The 12,434-nt window shown below is 35.1% G+C and overlaps 1 protein-coding gene across 5 annotated transcripts in view; it reads left to right on the top strand.

The window, feature by feature from the left end:
* Positions 1–12,434, top strand: part of LOC133174328 (myotubularin-related protein 6-like) — a 37,045-nt gene that overhangs the window by 13,911 nt on the left and 10,700 nt on the right. For all 5 annotated transcript variants that reach the window (XM_061309426.1, XM_061309425.1, XM_061309424.1 and 2 more), the window contains 6 exons: positions 6,908–7,070; positions 7,297–7,451; positions 8,050–8,178; positions 9,356–9,496; positions 10,538–10,670; positions 11,645–11,754. In XM_061309426.1, the coding sequence (XP_061165410.1) occupies positions 6,908–7,070; positions 7,297–7,451; positions 8,050–8,178; positions 9,356–9,496; positions 10,538–10,670; positions 11,645–11,754 (831 nt within the window). The remainder of the gene's footprint in view (positions 1–6,907; positions 7,071–7,296; positions 7,452–8,049; positions 8,179–9,355; positions 9,497–10,537; positions 10,671–11,644; positions 11,755–12,434) is intronic.

Genomic DNA, 12,434 nt, shown 5'->3' with positions numbered 1-12,434 from the left:
CGACCATCTGATCACGGAGCTAGCGCTCTACCAACTGAGCTACCATGACGGTGGTTTTAAATTTATATTGATTTATGAGATCGATCACTGTTCGTTATTACTGTATCTTATGATCATATTTCATTCTTGATATTTATTATTACTCTCCATAGTAGTGTGTTCTTCATTTTGTCTTTACAGCAAGAAATAAAAATAGAGCGTAAAATAGGAAAGTTTTAAATAAAAGTGGTTAATCTGATCTTTCTTTTCGAGTTAAGTATTAACGTCTCTGTTTCAAAATCATTTAATAAATATAGAAGCATTTTGAATTCTTTGAATTAGTGATCTGCAAGACATAAGTTCTTCATACGTCATGTTTTGTTGTTATATTTAGCATGATATGTCCTAAAAATGATTATTTAAAGTTATTATTCTTTGTCATTTAGTTGTTTTATTTTTGGTAGGTTTGGGTTATTTTGTTCTTTGGTGATTTTGAATTGGTCTGATAAATTGCGACAAGTTACTTACATCTGAAATGAAAAATAGGTGGTAATATTGACCAGACTGAGTGACAATGATCAAGGTTTTAACTATACGTGTTAACAATATACTTTGAATTGTTATTTATCCATTTCTGCATTTGTAGGACTAATTTCTGGTTCAGTCTTCTTTTAAGGAAGCTTATTATAAAAAATGCTAGATTCTGATATTTCTGAATCAGCTGATTATGATTATGATATTGTTACCAAACTTAACATAGGATACACAATTCTGATTGACTTAGAGTAATTGTTGGTGTTCTCCTGTGTTTTAATCTTATAGCCTACAAAGAAACAGAGATCTTAAATCAATAGATCCTCAGGCTTGTGAAATCAATACAGATATTTGGTAACATTCTACAAGAGTAACGATGATCGGACCACAGCCAACTGTTTGGACCCCTTCCAAATGAGTCACCTTGGCCAGGGTGCATTTTCCTAAAGTAGGCTGTATATGCTGATGACTGATTGCTGCTTCAGCAATTTAGAGGCCAGAGTAGAAAATGACAAGATGTTTCTGACACTTATATTAGTAGCAGATTTATATCATTGGCAGATTTATATAAGTGGCAGACTATTATCAGTAGTAGACTCATATCAGTGGATGACTTATATAAGTAGCGTACTTGTATGAGTGGCAGACTAATATATCAGTAGCAGACATATCATTGGCAGATTTATGCCAGTGGCTGACTTATATCATTGGCTGATTCTTAAAGATATTATGACATTCAGGATCTTTTAAGTCATATTTTAAAATATCACAGTGGTACACTTAAGATAACAACTATGCTGTTTGAGAAAATCTCAGACTCATAAGAGGCAAGTTATCTGAGATGTGGCAGGTTATCTGAGATGTGGCAGGTTGTCTGAGATGTTCTGAGATGTGGCAGGTTATCTGAGATGTTCTGAGATGTGGTAGGTTATCTGAGATGTGGCAGGTTATCTGAGATGTTCTGAGATGTGGCAGCTTATCTGTGGCAGGTTGTCTGTTGAGAAAAATCATCAGTAGCAGGTATTCTAAGTTTTATGGTGACAGGCTGTGTCAGTTATTCTGATGCATGATTGTGGCAGACTGTTTAAAGGTGCTTAGACACAGATTTGAAGTTAATATTTTCTCAAAATTTCTGTATAATATCACGACTTATATATTGCAATAGGATTTCACACGAAAATATAATTAAAAACTTATTTTATCTGGAAATTATTGGAACTACGAATTCCTGGACGCGTTTGATTAACACATCCTTGCACTTTCACAAATTTTATCTTTATCCTTAATATTTAAGAAAAGAAGCGATTTTGTTTTGTATTAATGAAAAACATTACATCTATAATTCAGAAAATTCAGAGTAGAAATGTGCGAAAGCAATCCCCTCACTAATATCGTGAGCCCGTGCTTAGTGTTGTGTACAGAGTTTAACAAATTGAATACACCCGTGAAACGTAAACTGTTTCTGTAAACAGGGCACGAGCTCTGTTATTGTTAATGTTTACGATTCACCGGGTGTGTTCAATTGTTAAAGTCTGCACACACCACTGAGCACGGACTGACAATACTGTGAGTGGGTTTTGCTTTCGAACATTTCTACTCTGAAATTTCTGGATTATAGTTTTAATACTTTTCATTTATACACAACAAAACTGCCACTTTTCTTAAGTATTAAGAATAAAATTAAAATTTGTGAAAGTGCAAGGATGTGTCAATCAAACGCGTCCAGAAATTTGAAGTTTCAATAACTTCGAGATGAAATAAGATTTTTATCATATTTTAGTATGAAATGCTATAGCAACATATAAGTCATGAAATTATACAGAAAATCTGAGAAAATACTAACTTCAAATCTGTGTCCAAGCACCTTTAAAATCATACAACTAAGATTTTCTCTGCTTCAGTTTTATGCAGGTCTTTTTTGCTTAAGAAAAAAATAAATGAAGGTCAAAAAAATATTGTCATTTTTGTTTGTGTGCCATGAAATAAATACAGATAGGTACGGTAACGGTACCATTACATTCACAGGGTTAACCTGTAAGTGTTATGACTTTTCATTGTTGTCCACTGTTTGCTGACTGTTCACCATTCACTATAGTAGCTCAGTTTTTGAGCTCCATTTGTTCACCGACTTCTTGTTCATGTAAGGGACTCTACTAGCACATCAAACAAATAACCCATGGGTGCCATGTCATTGATTTGTTCTGTATTCCTTCTTTAATCATGATATTAGCTTTCCTATAAAAAAACCATCTTTAGTTCCTGGCACTTTATATTGCATTTCTCATTAGAAAATATAGCTATCTATTAGTGTTTCTTGGCCGCAGGAGCAATCTTTCCTATATCAGATTTTCATGTTGTGTTGCTTGATTAATTTTACTCTTCCATCAAGCAAAAATATTTCATGTCTTATTGCCAACAAAACCAGGAATTGGGTTGTGGAGCTGCTATTACCATAGCATCACTGAGGGATGTCATGGCTTATCATGACTGTGCTGGATATAATCTTGTCTCTAAATATTTCTCTCTAGTTGCTTTTTGTTGTTTCCCTAATTGATTCTATCATTATATTGAGGTTTCTATTGATTATGTTTTTACTGTACTATAACCCCAAAGTAAGTACATGCAGCAATATTGATAATGAACATAGAGTAGCAGAATAGAGAATACTGCACATTTAAGATATTTTAAAGTATCTGCAATGAATGCAGATTTAGAGTCAGAGAAAAAATATAGGGAAAAAGTCAAAAATCAACTTTGCAGAACTGCAAATGTAGAAATAGTAAAATAAGAAAATATGTAAATAAATCAAAAGAAATCTCATTTAGAGCAGATTGTTAATGCCCCCTGGATAAGAATGAGACTGTAGTATAAATAAGATCGAAAAATGTCGGACAATTCTTTTTAAAACCATCTTCTACCATGTGTACAGAACAGCAAGGCTACCAATAGTCAAATTAATTTGCGAGCATTGAGTCAAATTTTGTTTCAGAGATGACAAGGGAATTGGATAGGGACTGCTCTAGGAGTTCAGTTTTTTTTTTTTTTTTTTACAGATGTAGGAAAATTCTTTTAAGGTAGTCTTTGACAGATTGCAAAGAAAAGAATCAAGTCTTAAGTGCATGAGTAAGATTGATCTGCAACTCTGCATTCCCAAGTATAATACCTGGTGTGGATTCATGCAAGCTAGGTTGTTCTTGTCATGCCCCCTTGAGTCAAGGTCATAGCTTCACTTAATGTTCACTTGGAGTAAATTTGATGCAATTTGATGCACAGTAAATTAATGAGAATTTAACCAATTCACATTAAATTCTCTGTGTGAATGTGATTCAGATTTAATTTGCAGTAACTTTTGTTTAATTCAAATTAAACTCTCCATGTGAACAGTGCATTAGCTTATCTTAATACCAGCATTAATTTATGCCTCCATCAATTAGGACTCACAGTTTTATTAAGCAAGCCAGGAAGGGCAATTATTATTCCAGGTAACCACTATAGTAACATAACACTGGGTCGGATTTAAAGTAGATAAAATCACATAAATTAAGTACTAAATATTGATGAAAATGATAGGAAGCTCAGAGTGTTTAACTGAGGTCAAAACAAAGTTAATAATTTCAATATCCGCCCAAATTATGATTGCTATACATAATGGCAATGTTTTGTCTTGTGATGTAGTCATTTAGCCATTTATAATGGAGTTTCCGGAGGAAAATTTGGACTGCAATGATGTCGAAAGAGTTAAAAGCCTGTAATACCATTATACATTATTTGGCATGCAAAGTGTAATTGTTTCTAAATGCTTTACGAAATGATAAAATCAATTTCTTATCTCCAGCATACAGACCCTTGATTGTCTGTAGAATCTCTCTCCAGTGATTTCCAACCTCCGTTATTTTTTTTTTTTGGATACAAATTTTCTATAATGTTTCTCAGGCAGTAACAAGCTTTTGGTATTGACTTTTAAGAAATAGCCCCAATTTTCTTCGTTCTCAGTAGGTGTTCGAGCACAGTATTATTTTTTTATCCAGGACTATTCCTTTGAGAATTTCCCTCTTTATCAACATTTTCAGAGTGATTGTTGGGCCAAATAATGGACTTTTATGGCTCTGCGATGATTAAATAGTGTTAGTGAAGAACCTTCAGGCTGTGTGTTGTTACTAGTTTGTTCAGCATCATGTAGCAATTTGTTACTGTCATATTGATAATTTGTTCTCCTCAATCATGAGGAGAAAAAAAAAAATTTCTATTCTGAACCCAGGACTCCAGAACTAATATTTGTCCAGTGATCCACAGGTGTAAGGCTGGGGTACCAATGCATTTACGTTTGTACTTTACAGAAACATTATAGCCTTTTTTGATGTTTCAATGGTTACACTAAGAATAAGCATGTGCCAAATTATTCTAGATGTAATTTTCTGTTCATGATAGATATTATTTTCTCTTATTACTGTTTATTGCTTAAGTTTTAGCCCTAAGCTGTGTATCTGTAATAACAGGTTGCAGTGGTGATGAATTGCTGTTTTGAAACCTTGAGTTTGTTTCATTATGCCATCTACTGTAGATCTATGTAGTTTTTTTCACACAGAAAACTGTTGGCAAAATTTTTGTCCACTGTAGACATATATAAATAGGATTTAATCGTATTGACCTGATAGATATTTAAAAATTATACCTTATTTCAATAAATTTTCTCCTATTACCTATATGTGTTTTATTATCCCCAAATATTCTTTTTATATTATCCAACCTGTTAGATAAGTACCCCTAGCAAGCATTTAAATTGATTGGTGGATGTGATGTCATAATAGCAATATTACAGGCTTCTAATACTATATGACGTCATGTGCTATTTAATATTGGTTTGTAAGAAATTTGTGCAGTAATAATTTATAGTGTGAAGAATTTTAGCAAAGGGAGTAAAATTAGGTTTCTTAATGTATGCTCATTAATAAGTAACCAGTTTTTCTGCAACTCTTGTTCCATTATAATTATATTAATCTTTTTAATTGTCAATCATGTGCTGATCTAGAGGAGGAGGGTTCCAGACCCCACCTCTTCCCCCCTGGAATTTGCAGATCGAGTTATTAAAAGTATATACTGAAGCAAATAAAAATGACTTTGGACCCCTCCTAGAAAACATGGACCCCACCATCACCACCACGAAATAGGTGTTTTTCACACATTTGGGTAATGGATTTTATGGAGTTTTTATGCCCCGCCATGAATATGGCCAGGGCATATAGTGTTTGTCTTCCGTCCTTCTGTCCTTCCGTCACACTTTGCATTTAGCTCTGTTCAAAGCTCAGTTTCAAAGAAACTATCCAAGATATTTTTATCAAACTTCATATGCTGATAGATATTGATGAGAGCTATGCAACTGCATCAACATTTTTTTGACCTTGACCTTTCCTTTGACCTTGACCTCACTTTTCTTAAATTGGTGTTTAGCTCAGTTTTAAAGATACCATTCAAGATAGTGTAATCAAACTTCATATGTTGATACATACTGATGTAAGCTATGCAACTGCATCAACATTTTTTTGACCTTGACCTTTCCTTTGACCTTGACCTCACTTTTCTTAAATTGGTGTTTAGCTCAGTTTTAAAGATACCATTCAAGATAGTGTAATCAAACTTCATATGTTGATACATACTGATGTAAGCTATTCCACTGCATCAACATTTTTTGACCTTGACCTTTCTTTTGACCTTGACCTCACTTTTCTTAAATTAGTGTTTAGCTCAGTTTTAATGAAACAATTCTAGATATTTTTAACAAACTTCATATGCTGATACATACTGATGAGAGCTATTCAACTGCATCAATATTTCTAGACCTTGACCTTTCCTTTGACCTTGACCTCATTTTTCTCAATTTGTGTTAAAATGTTGCATTACTAATATACCCCCGGTGGGGCATTCATGTCCTATGGACATATTTTTAGTTTTTGTTTTTGTTTTGTTTTGTTTTGTTTTTTTTTTTGCTTGTCAAGAAATTTTTGGGTTGGAAATTTTTTTTGATTGGGGTGGACCCCCGTGGAAAAAATTCCTGGATCTGCACCTGGTCAATAGACACTTGGCGAGCCTCATGTCTGTTGACAATTAAAAAGATTAAGGAACTCCAGTTGAAGAAAGATCAGTTACTAACTTGCACAAGTTATGTAACCTATATCTCTTTACTCCCAGACATATAGCAAACAAAAAGTGAATTCGAACCATGAGCAATTTGTTTTAAGTTGGATTGAGAGAAACATGCTTGTAACATAAAGGTAGCGCATGTGTAGGGCATTTAGAGAAAGTGACCCTTAAAATGACCTTCAGGGCCAATGGACCTCATGAATATTAATCAGAGTTGACTCCCCTTTGTTGATGACTATTGGATTTCTATTTATAGATCCTGCATACCCACATGTACAGTATAGAGAAGCAGCCCCTGAATGCCGGGGGATCCCCCCTACAGATCCGCTGCAAGGATTTCCGTTGTATCACGTTTGTGATTCCTCGAGACAGAGACTGCCAAGACATTTTTACCTCTTTACAGGAACTCTCCAAACCAGGTCAGTTGTCCTGATTGGTCAGCTTTTTAATTATTTTAAACTCTCTTTATGATTTGAAGAATTTATCCAAAGTGGATATATTTCGAGATGATTGTAAAAAAATTTTTTCTTCAAAAAATGGATTATTAAAATTTATTATTCTTGCAACATTTGAGATTTTTATATTTGTTTTTTCCTGTCACATTATTTTGCTGAATCCTGTTTTTTTAATTCTTTTTCACTAAAGCTGACTTGGAGAAGCTCTATGCGTTTGTTTATTCTGCGGCAGACGAGATAGAGAAGTCATACGGCTGGGACCTGTACGATGCCCAGTCTGAGTATCTGAGGATGGGTGTCCCAAACCAGTACTGGTCACTATCTAACCTCAACAAAAATTATGAGGTACTAAATACTGGCTATTCTCTAACCTCAACAAAAATTATGAGGTACTAAATACTGGCCACTCTCTAACCTCAACAAAAATTACGTGGTACTAAATATTAGCTATTCTCTAACCTCAACAGAAATTACGAGGTACTAAATACTGGCTATTCCCTAACCTCAACAAAAAGTACGAGGTACTAAATACTGACTATTCTCTAATCTGATAAAAATTAATGAGGTACGATATACTCAACACTCTAACCAGAATGAAAAATTAACAAGGTACCATACAGGTCTAGACAGTTAATAAGTCTGTAAAACTTTGACTGTATACCAACATGGTGATGTCAATAAATTGAAAATAAAGCAGTTGTTGAATTGGTATGAGAGAATCAAAGAAGCATATTTATGGCCACATGAGTGGCATATCCACCTAAATGAAAAAATGCTAATCTCCCTAGGCTGTAATTGTGTTATTTCTCAAATTAACCATTCTGTATTATGTACATTGGCAAGAATATTCACTTTATGAAGATATTTTAAAATAAAAAGATATTTGACTTAGAAACTGACTGACTCTTATGATCCGTTTGTGTGATATATTTTTTGTTGACAGCTTTGTGATACATATCCCAGACACCTGTTTGTTCCTGCATCGGCCTCAACACCAATTATCCTCGGCAGTTCTAAATTCCGCAGTCGTGGACGCCTTCCTGTTTTATCTTACTTTCACAGTAAAACCCAGGTAAATACATTACAGTGTAAAACCCAGGTAACCATGTCACAATAAAACCCAGGTAAATACATTACAGTGTAAAACCCAGGTAACCATTTCACAATAAAACCCAGGTAAATACATTACAGTGTAAAACCCAGGTAACCATGTCACAATAAAACCCAGGTAAACACATCACAGTGGAAGCCAGGTAAACACATCACAATAAAACCCAAGTAAACACATCACAATAAAACCCAGGTAAATACATCACAATAAATCCCAGGTAAACACATCACAGTAAAACCCTGGTAAACACATCACAGTAAAACCCAGGTAAACACATCACAGTAAAACCCAGGTGAACACATCACAATAAAACCCAGGTAAACACATCACAATAAATCCCAGGTAAACACATCACAATAAAACCCTGGTAAACACATCACAATAAATCCCAGGTAAACACATCACAATAAAACCCTGGTAAACACATCACAATAAATCCCAGGTAAACACATCACAATAAAACCCAGGTAAACACATCACAGTAAAACACAGGTAAACACATCACAGTAAAACCCAGGTAAACACATCACAATAAAATCCAGGTAAACACATCACAGTAATACCCAGGTAAACACATCACAATAAAATACAGGTAAACACATCACAATAAAACCAATGTAAACACATCAGATGTAATGGATAAGCATTGGCTATTGGTATATCAGAAGTATGCTATAAAAGATTTGTTTGTTAAAAACCTCTGCCATGTATTTGATATGAAAAATTGGTTCCCTTGGTGTGCAGTATATTCATAGGGATAAAATGAAAGATTTAATGAAATGTAAATACAGTTTTGCATTGTCCCCTTGAGCATTTTGCAATTTAGAAACTGAAATGATTCTCTGATGTGAATGTTTAGAGTGGAGTCAAACATTTGATAATAATATGTACCGGTACCTATTTATAACTTAGAAAAAGGTCTTCTCCTGGAAAGAAAATAATAGGATGGTTCTGATCAGATTTATTGAGTCATAACAATGCACTTTGAGAGTGTACAGAAACTTGCTCTAACCAGTATATTTTATTTCACAATATATATAGTCAAACCTTGTTATATTGAACTCATTCAGACTGAGGTTAAACTGAGAGATTTGAGATGACACTAACACTTATGAATATGTCTGCTGTTTTTTGTTAGGCGGCCATTTGTCGATGCAGCCAGCCTCTCTCTGGATTTCGGGCCCGCTGTCTGGAAGATGAACAATTACTACACTGCATTTTAAAATCCAACCCCAACCCTAAATCAGAATTCATGTATGTTGTTGACACAAGGCCAAAGGTGAGAGTCTGATGTATTAATGATATCGTTGTGTATGTGTATGATGAATTAATGATATCATTGTGTATGATGTATTAATGACATCATTGTGTAATTGTAGCAGTTGCGATTCTGACTTTAACAACGGTTACAGTATGTGTCACAACTTGAAAATACAATAAATTAATCACAGTCTAACAGTGGAGTCCCCCCCCCACGAGCCCCCCCCCCCCCCCCCCCCCCCATGAATATCAACATTTATATACTACATTTGACATTAGAACCCCCCTATCATCAACATTTGTATAATTTAAATCTGTCACAATGTAAGGAAAGACCCATATCAGAAAAGCATTTGTGTGTTGTTTTCCTACTTGCTTAAAATTATTTAACTTCATAAAAGATTGTTTGCATCATGGAATCAAAATACAAGGTATAACAGAGACTAGGGGCTACCAATCTCCCTTACAGAGTTGTCATTCATTCCTCTCTCAGATGTCTCTGCAATGGGTTCAAGTCAAGTTCTAGATCTACTTAGTAAATATCTGCCCTAAAGGACAAATATTGTGCAGGCATTTATTTATAATGAGTTAAAACAAACACACTCTTTCTCATGCTTATCACTGTGATATACACGTTACAGGGATATAAAGAATTATGGATATAGGGAAGTAAATTCAAAGGTCCCCAAGAATTCACTATAACTGTATACTGTATGTGTTGTTCAGATAAATGCCATTCCATCAATTATTTTGTGGTCAATTAAAGAAAAACCTCTTGAGTTAATGGAGGATTTAAGGGACGCTAAGTTTGGTTTTTGATTTACAGATAAATGCCATGGTTAACAAGGTGACATTTGTGTTACAGATAAATGCCATGGCTAACAAGGTGACTTTTGTGTTACAGATAAATGCCATGGCTAACAAGGCGACATTTGTGTTACAGATAAATGCCATGGCTAACAAGGTGACATTTGTGTTACAGATAAATGCCATGGCTAACAAGGCGACATTTGTGTTACAGATAAATGCCATAGCTAACAAGGTGACTTTTGTGTTACAGATAAATGCCATGGCTAACAAGGCGGCAGGGAAAGGTTACGAGAATGACAACCACTATACGGACATCAAGTTCCAGTTCTGTGGCATCGAAAACATCCACGTAATGAGGGGAAGTCTACAAAAACTACTGGACGGTAAGTCTGTATGAACCAGTCTACAAAAACTACTGGACGGTAAGTCTGTATGAACCAGTCTACAAAAACTGCTGGACGGTAAGTCTGTATGAACCAGTCTACAAAAACTACTGGACGGTAAGTTTGTATGAACCAGTCTACAAAAACTACTGGATGGTAAGTCTGTATGAACCAGTCAAGGAAAACTACTGGATAGTAGTATGTATGGGCCAGTCTACAAAAAACTACTGTATTACATAAATACTGCATGTAGTTGAGGGTAACATTATTTTTTTTAACAAATGTTATGATGATTTAAATTCAAGTAATTTACATAAAAGTACTGTAGATTCCTAAATATACGCGAGGAATTAATTATCGCGTAATTTCGCGAGAAGTACCACTCGCGGAATAAAATTACTCGCTTTTATTTTTATGGTGCTGAAATCAATGTAAAATCTCTTGATGAACCGTCTATTCACAAATTATTGTTCTCGCGATTTGACGCTCAAGAGTCATTTCGTGATAATAAGTACTCGCGAAAAATAAGGAATCTACAGTATAATATATGGATATATATATATTATGGTAATTATGCAGTTCAAAATACTGTACAGTATGTTGATAAGTCAGTCTGAAGGATGGTACATCTTAAATGTAAAAAACATGGACAGTAGGTGTTTAGATCAAAGAAAAGGTCAAATAACAGTGAAGTGCATCTTTTGTTAAAACTACTGGACAGCTTATCTATATGCAAGGAGAAAAAAATGAACAATCCTATAAATAATGATGAGGTAATAGTATTAAAACAGAAACAGAGAAGTCATGGTAGGAGAGGGGCAACTCTGGTAATAAAAAGCAACTTATAACATCATTGAATTATGTGTCATTAGTAAGCAGCCAGACAAAAAGATAAAATTTAGCATTTGTACTGGACTTAAAAGAAGTTAGAAACATTATATCCACCCTATTGTATATTTGTATATCTGTTTTAGTGTGTGAGATGAAGAACCCTTCGATGTCAGCATTTCTTCAAGGACTGGAGACCAGCAACTGGCTCAAACACATCAAATCTGTTCTGGACACCTCAGTGTTCATAGCAGAGGTAAGCCTGTTCTAGACACCTAGGTGTTCATAGCAGAAGTAAGGCTGTTCTAGACACCTTAGTGTTCATAGCAGAGGTAAGGCTGTTGTAGACACCTCAGTGTTCATAGCAGAGGTAAGGCTGTTCTAATCACCTCAGTGTTCATAGCAGAGGTAAGGCTGTCCTAGACACCTCAGTGTTCATAGCAGAGGTAAGGCTGTTGTAGACACCAAAGTGTTCATAGCAGAGGTAAGGCTGTTCTAGACACCTCAGTGTTCATAGCAGAGGTAAGGCTGTTGTAGACACCAAAGTGTTCATAGCAGAGGTAAGGCTGTTCTGGACACCTCAGTGTTCATAGCAGAGGTAAGGCTGTTGTAGACACCAAAGTGTTCATAGCAGAGGTAAGGCTGTTCTGGACACCTTAGTGTTCATAGCAGAGGTAAGGCTGTTCTAGACACCTCAGTGTTCATAGCAGAGGTAAGGCTGTTCTGGACACCTCAGTGTTCATAGCAGAGGTAAGGCTGTTGTAGACACCAAAGTGTTCATAGCAGAGGTAAGGCTGTTGTAGACACCAAAGTGTTCATAGCAGAGGTAAGGCTGTTCTGGACACCTTAGTGTTCATAGCAGAGGTAAGGCTGTTCTAGACACCTCAGTGTTCATAGCAGAGGTAAGGCTGTTGTAGACACCAAAGTGTTCATAGC

The sequence above is a fragment of the Saccostrea echinata genome, unplaced genomic scaffold (genome assembly GCF_033153115.1).
Source record: "Saccostrea echinata isolate AGI-Se365-2 ecotype Australia unplaced genomic scaffold, CSIRO_AGI_Sech_v1 ptg000057l, whole genome shotgun sequence".
Lineage (NCBI taxonomy): Eukaryota > Metazoa > Mollusca > Bivalvia > Ostreida > Ostreidae > Saccostrea > Saccostrea echinata.
The sequence above is the reverse complement of the archived record's forward strand: the minus strand, read 5'-3'. Positions and strand labels throughout refer to the sequence as shown.